The sequence below is a fragment of the Haliotis rufescens genome, unplaced genomic scaffold (genome assembly GCF_023055435.1).
Source record: "Haliotis rufescens isolate VD_foot unplaced genomic scaffold, xgHalRufe1.0.p SCAF_27, whole genome shotgun sequence".
Taxonomy (NCBI): Eukaryota; Metazoa; Mollusca; class Gastropoda; order Lepetellida; family Haliotidae; genus Haliotis; species Haliotis rufescens.
The window spans coordinates 5980713-6000732 of NW_025963968.1; the positions used below are offsets into that span (position 1 = coordinate 5980713).

Genomic DNA, 20020 nt, shown 5'->3' on the forward strand with positions numbered 1-20020 from the left:
AATGCTCTTTGATAAAGCTGCAATATGACGTCATTGTTACGATCACAACTGATAGTGTGTCTTGACTAGCCGTGGAAATTATGCAGGATACTCAAATACACTTTAAAAACTGAGCACGTAGATATAAACTGATCTTAAACAAATTAACCACAATTTTACGTACTAATCACTGCCAAAAGACCGTAAAAAAGACATAACTTTAACTCTATCGAATATAGGACAATATGCATTTACAAACCCAAACTGAGTGTTCCGATCAATCAACTGGCCCATCTTTCAACAGGTTGATTGTCCATGATTTGCTTCATCTTCCCCAATCAATGTCCACGTTAATATTATTTCTTTACACATAATGCATTTATCTTTTCACACAAATGTTCACATTATGTACAGCCAGCTATATTATGAATTACAACTAACCCTTGCGCATATAATTTAAACTTTGGCCTTTTTTACGAACTCCGTCATTTAATCCAACAAAATTGAGTTTTAATTAAAAAACAACATATATTATGCACGACGATGAGGTTATTTGCTTAAACCAATGTAGTGGGCTTTAATTACACCGTAGCATGAATTGTGTAACGATGAAAGGTCGGTTTCTATTAAACTGTCACCAAATGACGCTCCTGTAATGTGTGACATAATACAATTAATTACTGAGCCCTTTTCACTTAATTATCATTCTTTGTGATATTTGAATTTAAGGATTCAATCGTTTTCTTTTAAATCAATGTGGCTTCCGTCTAGAAAAAAACATTACTGTCTAGACATTTATAAACATAGTGGATATTTAATGTACATGTATACTATATACATATATTTATTAGTTAGTATACAGTATATCACTCCACACGCCATTCATCTCAGAGCGGTGGCTGGATGGATGGTAAGGTTTAGGCCACTGCAGCTATATATACAGTAGGCCTAGCGTCATTGGAAGTTGACGCGTGAAGATCCGGGCCGGAATAGGCCTTCAGAAACCCATGCTTGTCGTAAAAGGCGACTATGCTTGTCGTAAGAGGCGACTAACGGGATCGGGTGGTCAGGCTCGCTGACTTGGTTGATGCATGTCATCGTGGATCGATGCTTCATGATGTCAATCACTTGATTGTCTGGACCAGACTCGATTATTTACAGACCATCGTCATATAGCTGGAATATTGCTGAGTGTGCGAAGTAAAACAACAGGCTGATATAAAACCAGTGTTATATGTTATTATCCTGGTAATTTCAAACAGCAATTGTACTGACATTATCATCTTATAAAGCTCAGTCAAAAAAAATACTGGATTTAACAGATAAATTTTATACTTTAAATACATAATCTTATTTGCATGAACCAGCTGTCGTCATTCCCCTTAATCGTTTTGTTGTTGTCAGCCACTTTGGAAGTGTTGAAAGATGTGTCACTGTTAATGTCACATATCAACACTTTGGGGTGTGAATAATACAGATGCATGACAAAGATGTAACCGTATTCATCGTAATAAGCGCCCAGGGCGCTCTCAAAATTAGAAATAGGGGGCTCTTAATAGAATATTATTTTGGTGGAGAAAAAAAGAGTTGAAAGATCAAGTTCGTGGTTTGTGCTGACAGCCTGAAATGTTTATGTGCGACAGATATATGTTTCAAGAAATTAATTGCCAATAATAAGGGGTGCATATAACACACGAGTGCGTATTATACGCGAGTAGGGGAAGGAAGCGATGCGAATTGGGATTGTTTACTAGCCAATATATCAGCAAATCTCGCCGTGAGCGCTTATTAGAGCGGGGCGCTTATTACGTCAAATACGGTATTCATTTTGTGTTACAGCGACTCCATTACCACCAGGCTGTCGCGACCTCTATCGCGCCAGCAACAAGGGGAACGTTGGGAAAGTGAGGCGAATCCTGTCTATGGGGGTTGTCAATGTCAACTGTAGAGTGGTGCGCACGACACCGCTGATGACGGCAGCACGCTCGGGACAGACAGAAGTAGTGAAGTTCCTTGTTAGTAAAGGAGCTGACGTGTCACTGATTGACCTTCACCGTAACAACAGCCTTCACCTCGCCTGTGCGTCAGGGAACGTGCATACGGTGATGTTTGTCCTGTCTCTCAGCGTGGTGGACATCGACGCCAAGAACGTCTTCGGGCGAACAGCAGCCATGCTGGCGAGATACGGAAGACATCAGCGAGTGGTGGATCTCCTGGAGTCCCACGGAGCTCAGTGACATCAGTGTCGTAGACGGTGAAGGAGGAAATGTTGTTACCGACAGGTACGTGGTGTGTCGTTCACATCGTCGTGGTTTGTATTTTAGTTTCAAGATGAAAATGTTTGTTGTTTTTCAAGATAAATAAATCTTGTTGAAAGATTGTGGGACATTTTGTCGAATCCGCCCATCGCTGTGGCTGAGGTGAAACCGAGCCTCGTCAGTGAATAGAACTTGTCCCCACTGCATGGCCGTCCAGCGTAGACGCTGTCTGCACCAATGTAGACGTGCTTGACGGTGGTTTTCTGTCAAAATGGGACGTATGGCGGGTCTTCTGGCGACCATCCCTGCACATCTGAGGCGGCGACGTACGGTTTGTGAAGATATTCGTCGAAGGCCAGGGATGCTTCTTGCAGTCACTGTTGCTGGCTGGAATCGATTTCGTAGGTGTGTTGTTCGAATCCAGTTGTCTTGTCGATTATTGGTTACGCGTGGCCTGCCACTCCGAGGATTGTCTCTGACTGCATTCGTATGTTGCCAACGTTGCCATAAACACCAAATGATGTTTCTGTGGACGTTAAATTGTCTTGCAACATCACGTTGACTCGATCCTGCTTCAAGCAGACCAATGGCTCGCAGACGCTCATTTTCGGACAGGCGTGGCATTTCGTAATGTTGAATAATTGCGTAATTTTGTTGTTTTTCTGAGTGGCTGTTGTCAGCATGATGCTAAACAATGCATATGGAATCCCGTTAACGCACGTTGTTATACCCATTCTTGGGTAGTGAAATGCATGGGGCTTGCATAAAGGTCAACTTTTGCATGGAATGCATGCTTTTCTGTAGCAGTTGCGTTTCTGTGACTTGATTCCATACATGTACTACAATATTGAAAACCAAACTTTACTTGTTTGAAAAATACACTAAAATATTGGTGTCACAGGAACTTTTGTTGTGGAGTATATTATCAAGTTCAACATTAATTTCCGCTATTTCTACATCATTAATGTTTCAGATGAAAAAGCTTGATTTGGATTTATTCCATTTCCTTATTGTTTCAGTGGGAGAACATTCACTACTTTTAATAACTCTATCTACATCAACAAGACCTAGATTATCAAATCTCAAAAATTATCTCAAACATGTCAACATAAAGAACAAACAATGGGTTTCTCACACTTCTATAGCATTGACTCTAACATTGAAAAGTTAAACAGCTCACATGCAATAATCTTCAGATATTAATAACATTATCCAAATATTATCCTTCTTCATCTTGAAAACACTATGATGATTTTATGTCAGCTTCTTTACCATGCTGCTAACTTACGAGGTCACAGGTACAGTTCACGTTTCACTGCATCTTACTGTTACCACTCTTTTCCTTGTTCTCAGCTTATACCATACTAGGGGCGGTCGGGTAGCCTAGTGGTTAAAGAGTTCGCTCGTCACGCCGAAGACCCGGGTTCGATTCCCGACATGGGTACAATGTGTGAAGCCCATTTCCGGTGTCCCCCGTCGTGATATTGCTGGAATATTGCTAAATGCGGCGTAAAACCATACTCACGCACTCACTATACCATACCATATAAGTATATTACAAGTAATAATACCAGCATACCATTTCTGATCTCAAATATGAACGTTCAACTGAAAGGTATTAAAAACATGTATATAAATATATTTTGTACATTCTGGTCACCAATGACAACACCTAACTTTAACAAAAACATTATGCCTCTAATGTTAACGGGAAATCTAAGCTTATCCTCATAAACATGTCAATATCAAGAAACAGCGAAAAAAAGGGCTTTAGCCATTATTGTGATTTTTCACCAAGTGGAGTTCCCTTGTCTCATGCAGTCCTGAAGATTGAGGGCATGTTAAGGGCAGTACTGAATCCAGTTTATGAACAACTTGCCCTCGATAAACCGAACTTTCTTCTTGTCCAGCCAAGCCTCTGACATCACTGGCTGAACAAAACCTGTCGATGATAGGATTAGGTTTAGTTAGAGGTGTTGTTGGTGGCCGTCAGGTCTAGGGCAGTTCTTAATGGTAGGTCTTTTACTCACATTTAAGTTTTCCTGTCACAAAGTTTGACAACACATTGGTCGCGTTTGCATCTGATTCGTCTTTGATCCCCCGAAACAGTAGACTGAATCCCCTTTAATAGCGTTCATACTCCAAAATTTCACTATCAAGGCTGGATAAACGGGTGAGAATATTTGAAACGGTAAGCACTTAATTCTATCACCGTATTGGTCTGCAATGTTATACGCACAACCTCTGGTAACACTGCAATGAAGATTTTGACCTAGATTTTAAACACCATGAAGGAATCTAGATTTCTCCACGAGTGAGTCAGTAAGTGGGGATTAAATGTGCTTTAAAAAGTATAATTTCAACTTGAACACGTCGTGACAGATCTATGTGGAAGGAAAGCCCGAGGTAACACCAGTCATGTACTTATCCCTTCGATGAAATCCTCGAACACGATTATGCTGCTGCTAAACCATGCAATGGTCAAAACAGGGGTGAATCTGGGATTCAAACCTCTAGGATTCCGACCAACGAATCCTGGCACAGCCGAGGGCGCATATTTTTACGTAAAGTACAAACACGTGAGTTATAACAAAACATATTTCATGTTGCAACCATTTATCTCATAATGGTAGTTTATTGAGTACACAACAATGTGGTTGTGACAAAGACAATGGAATTAAGAAGCATAATAGGTAAATACTTGGTATCAGTGTGGAACTATCGCTTGTCTCAAAGTGAGGTGTAAATTACAAACCAGGCGTCTGCCCAGTACCCGTATAATCCTTTGGTTGACTGGTTAATTAACAAAGTTCATGTGGAGTAGGGTTGGGTGAAGATGGACAAAGTCTGGTATGGTTGGGGTGTTGGTCAGTCTGGTGGACGTTGATAGGAACTTGAGTTAATATCAGATATAAGTAAATATTTTCAGATGGACACACATTCTCTCTGAGAAATCCGAAAGATAGTACTCTTTGATATTCTCAATGACGTCATCTAAGATTCCCTATAACCATGATAGCTATAAGCACCAGTAGAACGCCGCTTGTCTGTCTGTCTGCTGCCCCTGAAACAAAGAATAGTTAATACACATACACGTGCACATGATTCATTACAAGTGCACATGATTCATTACAAGTGCACATGATTCATTATCTCCCCAAGGCAAGGATGCCCAGTAGCCTATATCGAAGCCTAGTTTCTGCCTTTGCCATTTCAAGCCTACTTTTCTGGGCTCGATTGTTGAACACGAGACCCGATCGCTGTTCTTATTTCAATGGCTTCACAAAGATGACTACCATAGCAGATGACCTGCTCGATCAGATAACGAAAAGATTTGATATTTCATCACTGACAGAGAAACAAAATGTCAGATTACCACAGTAAAGATACCTATTACTGTCGAATTTCGATTTTACAATAATAGAGGCATACAGACTTGTATGACAAATGACAAATGACTTAATGACAAATGACGGACATCGTCACAAAGGACGGACAGGCCTAGCTGGGACATTTAATTATATAATAGTCTGTATTGTGTGACGTCAGTGCGCTAACTGTGCGAGGCGATACAATTTTACTTTTATATTTCTTTATGCTTATAAGTTATGGAAATCTGTATTCACATTGTAAATATATACTCACCACCATACATATAAGAGATATAAGATTGGTTCGATGTACAAACGGACATAATGGTAGGTTGTGTAAACCAATGTTCATGAACGCAACAAATGTGACGTCATAGATCCATGACTCGAGATGCACTATTTGTCTCGTGCAGGATTAGCATGTAAAGTCACACTCCGGCGCAGTGGTGACTCAGCATAACACCAATGCCACAGCTCATTTGCATATCACGTGACCGGACTTCTCTCTTGTTTGTAAACAAATGTGCTTTTTCATAAATCAGTATAGAACGGACTAATGCAAGTTTTTTGGGGCGCTTAACATATTGTTCTAAAAACAGCACTGCATCACCACCCTATAATTCGCACGCCACCTTACATGATCACCCATCAGACTCAACGTCACCTAACTTGCCCACCCTATACTCCCAACGCCGCCTTCCATTGTCACCTGTAAACCTCAACGTCACCTAACTTGCCCACCCTATACTCCCAACGCCGCCTTCCATTGTCACCTGTAGACCTCAACGTCACCTAACCTGCCCACCCTATACTCCCAACGCCGCCTTCCATTGTCACCTGTAAACCTCAACGTCACCTAACCTGCCCACCCTATACTCCCAACGCCGCCTTCCATTGTCACTTGTAGACCTCAACGTCACCTAACCTGCCCACCCTATACTCCCAACGCCGCCTTCCATTGTCACTTGTAGACCTCAACGTCACCTAACCTGCCCACCCTATACTCCCAACGCCACCTTACACTGTCACCCGTTAACCTCAACGTCACCTAACCTGCCCACCCTATACTCCCAACGCCGCCTTCCATTGTCACTTGTAAACCTCAACGTCACCTAACCTGCCCACCCTATACTCCCAACGCCGCCTTCCATTGTCACCTGTAAACCTCAAAGTTACCTAACCTGCCCACCCTATACTCCCAACGCCGCCTTCCATTGTCACTTGTAAACCTCAACGTCACCTAACCTGCCCACCCTATACTCCCAACGCCACCTTACACTGTCACCCGTTAACCTCAACGTCACCTAACCTGCCCACCCTATACTCCCAACGCCACCTTACATGATCACCCATCAGACTCAACGTCACCTAACCTGCCCACCCTATACTCCCAACGCCGCCTTACATTGTCACCTGTAAACCTCAAAGTTACCTAACCTGCCCACCCTCAAATCCCAACGCCGCCTTATATTGTCACCTGTAAACCTCAAAGTTACCTAACCTGCCCACCCTCAAATCCCAACGCCACCTTGCATTGTCACCTGTAAACTTCAACGTCACCTAACCTGCCCACCCTCAAATCCCAACGCCACCTTACATTGTCACATGTCAGCCTCAACGTCACCTAACCTGCCCACCCAATAATCCCACTTGACCTCAACTACTAAACCACGCCAATCCTCAATCACATTCTCGACCCGGCTTCCGAACCCACCCCTATCTGTCCTACCCATCCTACCCCAACTGATCCCTCTCTCCATCACACCTTACCTCCAATGCCCCAGGCGATCTTCTCACAGGCAACATTGGCTCGGACGTCGCAAGGGACGTCGTTGTATTGGCCGCCGTAGTACATGACGGCGCAGTTCTCGTTACCCCCGTGATTGTTTGGCTCCTGGGCCCAGTTACTACAACAAAAACAAGCATGTATGATAAGAGTCTGACTATGAGACAAGGTACAACGTGATATAAGGATCTGATTCATAAATTCGACATGAACTGACACAGATCGAGATAGCCAGATCACATGATATGAGGTTCTGATTCATAAGGTCGACATGAACTTACACAGATCGAGATAGCCAGATCACATGATATGAGGTTCTGATTCATAAGGTCGACATGAACTTACACAGATCGAGATAGCCAGATCACATGATATCAGGTTCTGATTCATAAGGTCGACATGAACTTACGCAGATCGAGATAGCCAGACCACATGATATAATGTTCTGATTCTTAAGGTCGACATGAACTTACACAGATCGAGATAACCAGATCACTTGATATAAGTTTTGACTCATAAGGTCGACATGAACTTGCACAGTCAGCCAAATCACATGATATGAGGTTCTGATTCATAAGGTCGACATGAACTTGCACAGATCGAGATAGCCAGATCACATGATATAATTTTCTGATTGATATAGTGGACATGATCTTGCACAGACAGCCGGATCACTTGACATAAGGTTTTGACTCATAAGGTCGACATGAACTTGCACAGATAGCAAGAACATCATATGTCGTGAATACATCGACTGCAGAGATAAACAGAACCTTCTTTTTCCTTTTAGTTCGCAGCTTTTGGAAGTAAATAATTTACTTGTGTTTGCATGTGTTTGTGACGGATGCCACCGATGGGGCAGGATACGCTCATCTTTTAGCGAACACCTGGTATCATCACTATTTAATTGTGATTCATAAACAAATGCTCATGATATACTCAGAATCGTACAATAGTCTCAGATTTTGGCAGGGATTTCTTATGATAATGGACAATGTTCAGTCCCTTTTTTGAAACTGTTGACATAAGCTTGTTGTTTACACGGTCCGGCCAACTCACATAGAGCCTGGTTGAGGGGGAGGGTTCCAGGTGTCCGCGAACAGCCACACCCCCTCAGCAGCAGCGTCACTCAGGTCCGTCCACCACCCCACGGGGGACTCGGGGTACGACCCCAGCCGGGTCTCAATGAAGGTCTGGGAGAAACAGCAGGATAGTGGATGTTAAATATTTTGTCTTCATTTTACTCAATGTCACCAACGTCAAACAGTGATTATAGCAATGTATCAACTGTTAATGATTTTTTTTATAAAAAATTGTAAGTAGAAAATGACAGAAAATATTGTTTCTAATTATCTTGCTGTGTCTCCATACACATGGGTATGGATCTCCCTATCATCATCACTATTGTACAGATTGTATATCCTCTTGCACATGAGGATAGCTGGTCCTCATTAGGCCTGGTTCATTGCAACAAAAGGTGTTTCAGCCTTTCCTCGTTATTATCTGACAACTTAGGATTCTGACCGATGAGAGGGAACCCCTAGATAACACTGGTTAATGTTGCAGGAATTGTCTGTGGGTGTCGTGTGAACCGTCATGTACTAACAGAAAGTGGTTGTGTTATAACGACCGTTTGAAAAGTATTTTTTCATTGGTTATTTCTTGGTTGTTTAACGCGCACTGAGCAATATTCCAGCTATATGACCGCGGTATGTAAATCATCGAGTCTTGACCAGACAATCCAGTGATTGAAATCATGAACATCGATCCAGGCAAATGGAATACGATGACATGTATCAACCAAGTCAGCGAGTCTGACCACCCGGCCCCGTTAGTAGCCTTTTACGGCAAGCATGGGTTGCTGAAGACCAATTCTACCCCGGATCTTCACGGGTTGAAAAGTATTTCGGTTATCACTGCGTGACAGCAAAGTGTTGGATGAACTCACACTGACACGTTTCGAAGACGTAAACCCATGGTGACATATACAAGCATGGTTATGAGGACAGACCAGGGATCATAAACGCACGGTTTTCACCGACGACAATATGATTCTGATACGACTAAGGAACGAACTTATTTCGACTGTCCAGATCCCGATATTCGAGACACCTATTTGTCATTTGAACTGATTCAGTAACCTACAGCATATGTTAAAACAAATGAATATAAAGTAATATTGTATTAATTAATTAATTAATTAAAATCGATTGCCTGTTCGTGCTGATCGTTGACAGCAAGCAATGAAGCCTCATCCATACCAGACAGCTTCCTGCACAACTCTCGCGCCTCCCACCACGTGACTATGGCGGAAGTAGTTCTGTTGCTGATGTAGTAACACGTTGTGACGTCATCATAGTTACGTGTCACCCATGTTAACGGGCAGGGCGCACCTGTAGAAAAGCTCTGATTTGACTGAAATATAGTTAATATCACTACTCGCTCCCTCGCTAGTGTCAGGTTCCATCTATATTCCATAACCTTATTGCCTCTGTACTAAGGGTGAGTGAGAGAGTAAGGTTTTACGCCGCTTTTAGCAATATTCCAGCAATATCACGGCGGGGAACACCAGAAATGGGCTTCACACATTGTACCAATATCGGGAATCGAACCCGGGTCTTCGGCGTGACGAGCGAACGCTTTAACAATACTCACCTACATACACAGGTCTACATGGCCGTTTGAAAATCAGTACTCCGTATCTCACAGACGGTAGCATATCGCCCAACCTTCTGCCTGTGTCTGACAGATAGTGAACCCTACTGCCTACCTGTATCTCACAGATGTCCACATACCCCCCCCCCCCCCCCCCCCACACACACACACCTTCTGTCTGTATCTCACAGATGTCCACATCCCCCCCTACCTTCTGTCTATATCTCACAGATGTCCACATCTTCTTCCACCTCCCCACCCCCCCCCCCCCCCCCCACCACACACACACACCTTCTGTCTGTATCTCACAGATGTCCACATCCCCCCCTACCTTCTGTCTGTATCTCACAGATGTCCACATCCCCCCCCCTACCTTCTGTCTGTATCTCACAGATGTCCACATCCCCCCCCCCCCTACCTTCTGCCTGTATCTCACAGATGTCCACATCCCTCTACTTTCTATCTGTATCTCACAGATGTCCAAATCCCCCCCCCCCTACCTTCTGTCTGTATCTCACAGATGTCCACATCCCCCCTACCTTCTGTCTGTATCTCACAGATGTCCACATCCCCCCTACCTTCTGGCTGTATTTCACAGATGTCCACATCCCCCCTACCTTCTGTCTGTATCTCACAGATGTCCACATCCCCCCTACCTTCTGTCTGTATCTCACAGATGTCCACATCCCCCCTACCTTCTGTCTGTATCTCACAGATGTCCACATCCCCCCTACCTTCTGCCTGTATCTCACAGATGTCCACATCCCCCTACCTTCTGCCTGTATCTCACAGATGTAGCCGGCCTGGGAGAAGCAGGATGCGTCAAAGTAGCTAATGTCGTGGCTGATATAGGCGCAGTTTTCTTCACCCATCAGGTTGTCCGGTTGAAGTGTCCATGGTCTGCCAGACATATATATATCAACAGTGATGCTGTATTAACATATTTCAGTATCATGTTTTTAAGAATTCGTTCTCCTTATTGATCAAAGAAAATATGAACAGCAAATAAATGTCGAGACGTAAAAGCGGTGGAGGTGTGTTGTGCACAAGAACAAAAGGTCTTTACATGGCAATCTAATTATGCAAACGTCTATAATTATTCTAAAACGTTAATGGTTTTAAACGTTTATATAAATACTGTGATTAAATTTAAATGTGAACTGATTGTATGTGCTCCTCACATGAGATTCATCTGAGCCGGGTCCCCATCCAACCACCGCCATTTGTTGCCTCCTGTAGGATACCGCTCCAGACCTGTCCAGAAGTTGTTGCCTAGGATACGCTCTGTCTGTAGCTGAATCCATCTCTGTAACAAATCCTGGTGCCTACATGACAGGGACCTCAAAGCAAACTTCTCCATACAGGTACATCATAAGCCAAGACTCGCGAATGTGACTATCTGCAATTTGATCACTTTAACAAAGGTGGCGTCTTACAAAAGGACCACTTCCCCAAGACGACAATCCTCCAACTACATTTGGGTCACTTCCTTAACTCGATTACCAAAGGATCACTACATTCCAAGGACTTACCACCAAGTACACTACACCCTAAGCGGACTTCCGGTCAAGGTCACTACATTCCAAGAGGACTTCCCACAAAGGTCGCTACATTCCAAGAGGACTTCCCACCAAGGGCACGACCTTCAAAGGGCACCATATCTCAAGAGGATTCAAGAAGGGCACTACACTCCAAAAGGACTTTCCACCAAGGTCACTACACTCCAAAAGGACTTTCCACCAAGGTCACTACACTCCAAAAGGACTTTCCACCAAGGTCACTACACCCCAAAAGGACTTTCCACCAAAGTCACTACAACCCAAAAGGACTTTCTACCAAAGTCACTACAACCCAAAAGGACTTTCTACCAAAGTCACTACACCCAAAGAGGACTTCCCACCAAGGGCACTACACTCCAAAAGGACTTTCCACCAATGTCACTACACCCAAAGAGGACTTCCCACCAAGGGCACTACACTCCAAAAAGGACTTTCCACCAAAGTCACTACACCCAAAGAGGACTTCCCACCAAAGTCACTACACCCAAAGAGGACTTCCCACCAAGGGCACTACACTCCAAAAGGACTTTCCACCAAAGTCACTACACCCAAAGAGGACGTCCCAACATGAACACTACACCCCAAAAGGACTTCCCATCAAGGGCTCTATGTCTCAAGAGGACCTTCCACCAAGGGCACCATATCTCAAGAGGACTTCCCACCAAGGGCACAACATTTTTAGAGGACTTCCCACTAAGGGCACCACATCCCAAGAGGACCTACCATCAAGAGCACTGAAGGGTTACCCACCATCTGATCTTTTGTTTCGACCTTCAGAAGACGCCCCCCTCTGTGGCGGCAGAAAGCGACTGCCTGACTCTGGGTCAAGGTCACGTTGGCGTTGAAGACATAACACTTGTGTCCCGCCCTCAGCCACAGCCCAGGACAGCCCAACTCCTCTTCCACGTGAACATCAGCTACGGTGAATTCATTAGGTTAAACCACAAATCAGTTATAACTCAGAACCTGAGATAGAGTTTACCTGACATCCATTTTATGGATGGCATTTACAAGTCTTTTCAATCCTTTATAATTTGGATAATCAAACCAGGTACACACTATCCATCATGCCATGGGGGCATGGGTGGCCCAGTCGTCTAAGGCGCCGCGATTCGCTGTGCAGAATTGCGTCCCTTGGACACGCCAGAAACCTATGATTGTGGGTTCGAATCACGGTTCGCCCCGATTATGTTTCTAGGTTTGTCAGCACCATACCCGTGCTCGTGGGTTTCACCGAAGTGGTAAACGTCGGAGACCTGCATCACTTCGGGCTTTCCTCCCACATTGAACTGACACATATATACCTGGAATACTGTTAAAAGCGGCGTTAAACTCAACTCACTCACATTATGCCATAGCCATTTCTATTAATGCATGCCTCGCTGACATAAGGTTGACTACGATGGTACTCAACTTCCTGTGCAGAACGTTGTCCCTTAGCTGTTAGAACATGCGGGTCATGATTTCAAATCCCAGATTCTCAACGATTTAAATATTTTTTCCACAATACCTAATATAAGAATGAAGATTGTGCTGTAACATCTAGGTTATGGATGGAAATAGTCACCTCATGTGATTATTTAGTTAACTCAGCAAAACAATTAAGCTAATTTAGTCAACTCGGATAATACATACGTCAACCTGATTTCAGATCACCTGTGACTGCATATTATGACAGCTTAGCTTCAATGACTGATGACTCTTTACGCAGATAGGCATTGTTAAAGCAGAATGTAATTCGCAATGCATCCGTCATAATAACTCAACACAAATGTTCAGACAATGTATACATTGTTAAATAGGTTCAGCGAGCAAGAAATAGGTTAAATAGTGTTAGTTTTTCATAAATTGACAGTGATAACGGACAGTACAATCATCCCTGAATACGAGTACAGGTAGTCTCAAAACTGCCCGGTTTGAATGATGTGGTGTTTTTCCTCATTGCTTGGTCCATTTACAGTTCCTCTACAAAAAAAACATTGTGTGAAAGTGATGTTCAGTAAGGATGTAAATACATGTCAAAGCGTTCTTGTGTACCTTCTGCGCTGTGGTATCTGCAGGCGAAGAAGTTGTCGTTGTCGCAGTGGTCGTAGGATATGTGGCCGTTACTGTGCACCACTCCACACCGCTCCGTCGCCTGTAGGGAGTTCGGTAGATGTTGCCAATGGCTGCAAGACGGGAGGATTCACATTTAGACAAGTTTCTGTATTCGTTGTATGTTCTGTAGGAGTGTGCGAGTGACTAAAATGTTTTGCATGGTATAAGTATTATTCCACATTGATGTTATAACTACATTAGTATATATTGTGTATCATATTGAAACATGCATCATACAAAAAACTAAAGACCATTATTTTACTTGACGTATAAGTTCATGCATATAGTAAACATGTATACAGTACATCAATACATGCATCCACAATATTGGATGCATTTAATAAATGCGTTATATATTATCGGATGCACGTAGTACATGCATTATACAATATTGAACGGAATGAGTATATTCACGACATAATAGTTAATGATTTAAGGCATTTATTATATTTAACGTATACATACATGTGTTATACAATAGTAGACTAATTAGTAAATTCGTTATATACTTTTTGATCCAGAAGTACTTTGTACATGCATTATACGATATCATATGACTTAGAATATGTGAAATTTAAAATAATTCATCAGTTTGAAAGTGAAGGTATATGCTATCCGCAGTAAATGATTATATTACATAATTATATTTTATTTAAACATATTTTATTGTCAAAAAAGAACAAAAGGATTGGGCACCAGTGAACCACTTATTGCCGCCTTCTCCCTGTATTACATAATGGATGCATCCGCCGGCGCGCTGCTATTGGGCCACCTCCAATGTCCTTCCACTGCCCGATCATTGAGGCCGGTCCACCACCGGTACCCCAGGTAGTACGCCTTCGTCAGCAGCTTCATCACACTCGACTGCAACACAACGGTAGATTTACAGGATGTTTGGTCATCGACCAACACCCCTGAGGATAAAGTTGCCAGGCCTCCCTTTGGTTTATTTTATGAACATGTACGCGACGGAGGGGTAGCGTAGTGGTTAAAGCGTTCGCTCATCACGCCGAAGGCCCGTGTTCGATTTTCCCTACATTGGTACATTGTGTGAAGCCCATTTCTTGTGTCCCTCTCCGTGATATTGCTATAATGTTGCTATAAGCGGCGTAAAACCATAATCACTCACTCACTATGAAGATGTACGATTATTGTCATGCTGTTATTGCTGAAACGACTGTTGAGGTTTAACGTATCAAGAAATTTACCGTGACTGCAAGGCTAGGACTATCGACCTCGATCCCATGATCCCCAGAGTGAGACACGTGCATATGCGCACATGCTCTACATCCTCAGGATGTGTGTGCACATGCGCACAGGCATGCGTATGCGTGGTACTCACATATTCTTGGCTGTCCTTGAAGCTGACGAGCGTGGGGCGGCTGACAGTTGCTGACGCCATCTGAGCGCACTGTGTCAAGGCCGTATCCCAGGTGACGAGCTGGGTGGAGTCTGACGTGTCACTAACGTAGAAGCAAGAGTTTCCCACAAGTGACCATCCGTCATCACACCCGTCAGCAACTGCAAGACAGGACACAGCACAGGATATATATGGAGGGGGTCTTCAACCATGTTAGAACCAGGCTGAACGAATACTAAACGTAAAATGGATTTACCATTTCCACGGACGTTTAGTAGTCGTTCAGTCTGGTTCTAACATGGTTGGAGACCCCCTCCGTCTGGCACAGTGGTAGAGCGTCCGCCCGGAAAGATGCCAGGCCTCGTCATACCAAAATACATTAGAAGATGGTACTTGTTGTTACCCTGTCTGTAGCTCGGCATTAAGGGGCTAAAACAAGGACTGGTTGGCTCGGAGTCTGAGTTTGGTATTCATGGTAAACTGCGGCATGGTATCTCAGTGGGCTAGCACTATAAATCGGCATCAGTCCGGACTAGTACAAGCAACCACACACATACATACAAACACGTGCACGTACGTCGCTACATAAGTGCAATGATCTTGGACGCGACGTTAACCCCAATTCACATTATCTCACAACATTGTTGGGCGTGAATCCTGCTCTTGGTGTCCCTGTCATGTCATAGCTGGAATAATGTGTGACGTAACTCCAAACTCATTAACCTGTTTGGGGTCAGCTATGTAACTCGCATGTAACCGAATTCGCCAACAAATATAAACCCTTTCCATAATCATAACATATTCATTGTGCAATCATACCATATGAAGTATGTGTTGTATTAATCACACATCAAATAGTCATGATATTAGGCTTTCGCGAAAAGGTCAGCGTATCCTGCCCCATCGGTTGCACCCGTCATAAACACATGCAAAGGCAAGTCAATGTTCCTCCGTCAACTTATGGTACAAGTCAAAACAGGGAATTGCATCGGGCGTCATTTTTGTCACTGATGCGCCAAATCTGGCTATGTTCTCCATATAACTACCGTTAAACATTTTAAAAGCTTTACTGAAAGCTTTACTCCGCAAATGTACCCACCAGAATCCGCCTTGCATATATACCCCAGCTGGCGTGTACACATGTCGTCGCTAGCCCCGCCCAGGTAGTTGACGGCGACGCAGTTTTCGGCGTGTTTGACGTCATCAGGTTCCTGGTTCCATACCCTGATAATTTATGGTAATTCATTATTTCATGAACCATCCAGAAAACGTTTTTTCATTTTGATTAGTGAGCAACTGATAATGATGTTTTCTTTTCATTCGTAATATGCATTACTCATCTTCACAGTTTGACATTCATTATTTCTAAGAACGAATTTTCCGCTTGTGAAGGACTTTTTTGTTTTTTTCAAAAACCTGTTCCTAAACTTTTTCGTAACTCAAAATTATTTTATTTCTGATAAAAAAAAATATTGTTTGAGAAAATGCACAGCTACAGTGACAACCGTTAATTTCGACGCTGCGTTCTCAAGCAGATTCGTCCTGACTAACAAATATCTCAACGAATAAGAAATTTGTAGTGAACTATATTTTTCATATCACTATGGCTGATATGCCATGTCATGACGGATTAACTGTAGTAATATGAAAGAATTGCGGGTTCTTTATAGTAGTATAAAGTTACGTATGGACGTTCCAACCGGTTATTGCCTGGTTGCCGTTGTACAAAGCGATCTCAGCGCTAAGGTGATTGTAACTCCCAAACCTTAACATAGACTTCCGACAGTCGTAGCGCTAACTTGTTTCGTAATACGGCATCCTGGACAGGTTCCACAAAACGATCTTACCGCTATGACTGTCATAAGTCACTGTAAAAGAATGGGAGTTACGATCGACTTAGCGCTAAGATCGGTTTATGGAACGGGTCCATGCAAGGCCGGCAATATCTGGACTAACGTGGTCTTACTGGACTGAACACACTGTCTAGATAAGGAGCGGTGGGGTAGCCTAGTGGTTAAAACGACGGCTCCTAACGCCGAAGACCGGGGTTCGATTCCTCACATGGATATAATATATGAAGCCCATTTTCCCGTGTCCCCCGCCGCGATATTGCTGGAATATTGCTAATAGCGGCGTAATACCATACCCACGCACTGTGTGGCTAAAATAAAGAGGTGTCTACTGACACGGTGCCGTTGCTGACCGCCTGGTTACTGCCCCACGTCCACGCATCCGGGTGGTCTAGTGTGGTTAGGTCCGTCCACCAACCGTCCACCTTCAGGGTCTTGGCCATGGCAGAGAACGCTTCCTAAAGGTACAAAATACACAGACCATGCTCTCGATATAACAAACGAAGATTGATTTGTGATTCTGTAATAATTCCATTTGCACTACGTAACGTTTATGTCGAAATATGTATATTTCGTACTAATTCTGAACTGAAAGGCGGTTAATGGTATAACCCTATATATAAATCCCCAAGAAGCCTATTTCTTGTTAACTGTATTCTTACTAAAGGGCATTCAGGAAGCCTAGTGGTATAAGCGTTGGCTCGTCACGATGAAGACCCCTGTTCGATTCCCCACATAATGAGACGCCACTTTCTAGTGTCTCTACTCAATCTCATTAAAATCAGTTCTTCGTGCTCGCTACCGCTGCACCGAGGTCTGAGGACATCCCATTAGAACGACCTTTCATCCAACCAATCAGAGCGTCGCTTACGAGATCGCAAAAGTGAAAGTCTGAATGTGTTAATGCAATGCAACCTCGAACAGATTTAATACGAGGTAGTTCGAGACTGTACGACTGATTCCGTCAAACTCATCGTCTATCTCTCTCTACGGGTGGCCCAATCGCCTGAGGCGCCGCAATTCGCAGTGGAGAGTTGCGCCCCTTGGGCACGCCAGAAACCTATGATTATGGGTTCGAATCGCGATTCGCCATAACTGTGTTTCCACGTTTGTCATTACAATACCCGTGCTCGTGGGTTTCACCAAAGTGTAAACGCCCGAGGCCTGCATCATTTTCGGCTGACGCACTGATATAACTGGAAAACTGGAATAATAGAAAGCGGCGTTAACCCAACTCACTCACTCACTCACTCTCGCTGAATTCAATAGGATAAACATTTCAAACGCCCGTTGGAAGTACTGCCATACAATCTCGGCCATCTGTTAGACATTCCAGAATGTACTATTGTACAATTTTCACTTTTGATTCAAGAACTTTGTAAAAATATTTCTGTCTACTTCCTGATAGTCACTCACTCACTCACTCACTCACTCACTGAGACACGTGTCACTTACGATGTCCTCGGGGGTCTGGAACCTGATCAGGGTGGACGACAGAGCGGCACACTCGGCGCTGGCTTCCTTCCAACTGAGCATGCGTTGTTTGCCGAACCGGAAGCAGCTTGACCCTGCACGGAGTAGGCCATGATGGCAAGTAGGCGTCGATGGAGTTGCCCCGGTAGTTGCCGTCCCTGCGCCACTGAGGATGGCTGATGAACAGAAAACATTAATTGAACACCTCACTACCTGCATGTGCGTCACTCTAGACCTTGTGAATGCTCTCTCTCTTTCACTATTTCTCTTCACTCTCTACTCTCTCTTTCATACGCTCTAAATCTCTCTCTCACTCTCTCTCACTAAATCTCTTTCTCTTAATCTCTCTCTCTCTCTCTCTCTCTCTCTCTCTCTCTCTCTCTCTCTCTCTCTCTCTCTCTCTCTCCCTCTCTTTCTAAATCTCTAAAACTCCCTTTCACTAAATCTCTCTCTGGTGATGAAGGTCATGGAAAATATTCGTGAAACCCACGAAGTTCTGACAAACAGTGGATCATAATCTGGACGAATACGCTATTCGTCGACACCAACAGTGGGTCCTGACACAACAAAGAAACGCAATTCAATCCAGTTGCAGCGTCTTAAACCTCAGCAGCATTCCAGCTGGATGACAGCAACTTGTAAATAATGAAGTCTGGACCAGACAATCCAGTGACTGATATTATGAGCGACGCCCCGATGCACTAAGTCAATTAAATCACCGAGGCTGATAACCAGGTCCCACTTGCACAAAGTGATCTTAGCACTATGACTATCTTCAGTCCACGTTAGAGTATGGGAGTTGTTGTAGTGCTAAGATCGCTTTGTGCAAGCCGACCCTGATCTATATAGTTGTCCACATTCAATGATGTCTGGAGATTTTAACCCGGAATCCAAACGGAGGTGAACTAAACTAATAATATTTTAAACTGAATGGTGAGCGAATGGTCTGTCTGGTCTGTTCAGTACCTACCCAAGACGAGACACAACAGTCTCCGCAGAATAATAACCTCATTCCAGTTCCTGAGCGACACCATGACATATTATTGATGATATATGTGCTCGGGTCGACGGCCGGTGTGTGGAACACCGTCGGGCCACTAGCGTCACCGATTAACCCTTTCAGCATTGTATTACTCAAGGTACCCTACTGTTCAAAAGCCACCTACCTCGATCTGAATCCCGCGGCCAGGGTATCGACATCTGTTTAGTTTTCAGCGGTCGTAGTGGTATCGGGACCTTGTTCCGTTCGCATGTTCAAGTTTAAGAATTACGATTTTACGGAACGGGGCAAAGATCGCGATTATCTGTCGAGAGGAATGGTTAGTTTTGAACCTTTGTCGGGAAAGTCACCTTTAATGCAAACGTGTTAAATAATACAGTGTGTACAATATTTAATATAGATCGGTTTGTTGTTACTGTTATTGATGTTAAATGTCACTGGAGAATAATTATAAATAATCATGTCTGAACCTGACAAACCAGTGATTGATATTATGAGCAACGATCCTCGCCGTCGGGATACGGGGATACGCCAACCAATACACAGAGCCTGACCACCCGATACATTAAATCGCCTGCTATGACAAGCACAGGTCGCTGAACGTCATGTCTAACCAGGAGCTTTATGGAGCT

General features: G+C 43.7%; 2 protein-coding genes across 2 annotated transcripts; one reads left to right on the top strand and one right to left on the bottom strand.

Annotated features, from left to right (window-relative positions):
- The first annotated feature begins 587 nt into the window (after nt 1-587).
- LOC124115925 (palmitoyltransferase AKR1-like) lies at nt 588-2216 on the top strand. The gene is made up of 2 exons (XM_046477091.2): nt 588-594; nt 1819-2216. The coding sequence occupies exons 1-2, from the start codon at nt 588-590 to the stop codon at nt 2214-2216; spliced, it is 405 nt and encodes a 134-aa protein (XP_046333047.2).
- Nucleotides 2217-4836: 2620 nt separating this feature from the next.
- LOC124115904 (macrophage mannose receptor 1-like) lies at nt 4837-19566 on the bottom strand. Its single transcript, XM_046477066.2, has 14 exons — nt 19359-19566; nt 18371-18564; nt 17252-17373; nt 16165-16289; nt 15048-15226; nt 14439-14569; nt 13646-13776; nt 12359-12525; nt 11231-11355; nt 10822-10949; nt 9609-9787; nt 8454-8587; nt 7379-7515; nt 4837-5301 (listed from the first exon to the last, which is right to left on the bottom strand). The coding sequence occupies exons 1-14, from the start codon at nt 19420-19422 to the stop codon at nt 5228-5230; spliced, it is 1890 nt and encodes a 629-aa protein (XP_046333022.2). The 5' UTR covers nt 19423-19566; the 3' UTR covers nt 4837-5227.
- Between the last annotated feature and the right edge of the window lie 454 nt (nt 19567-20020).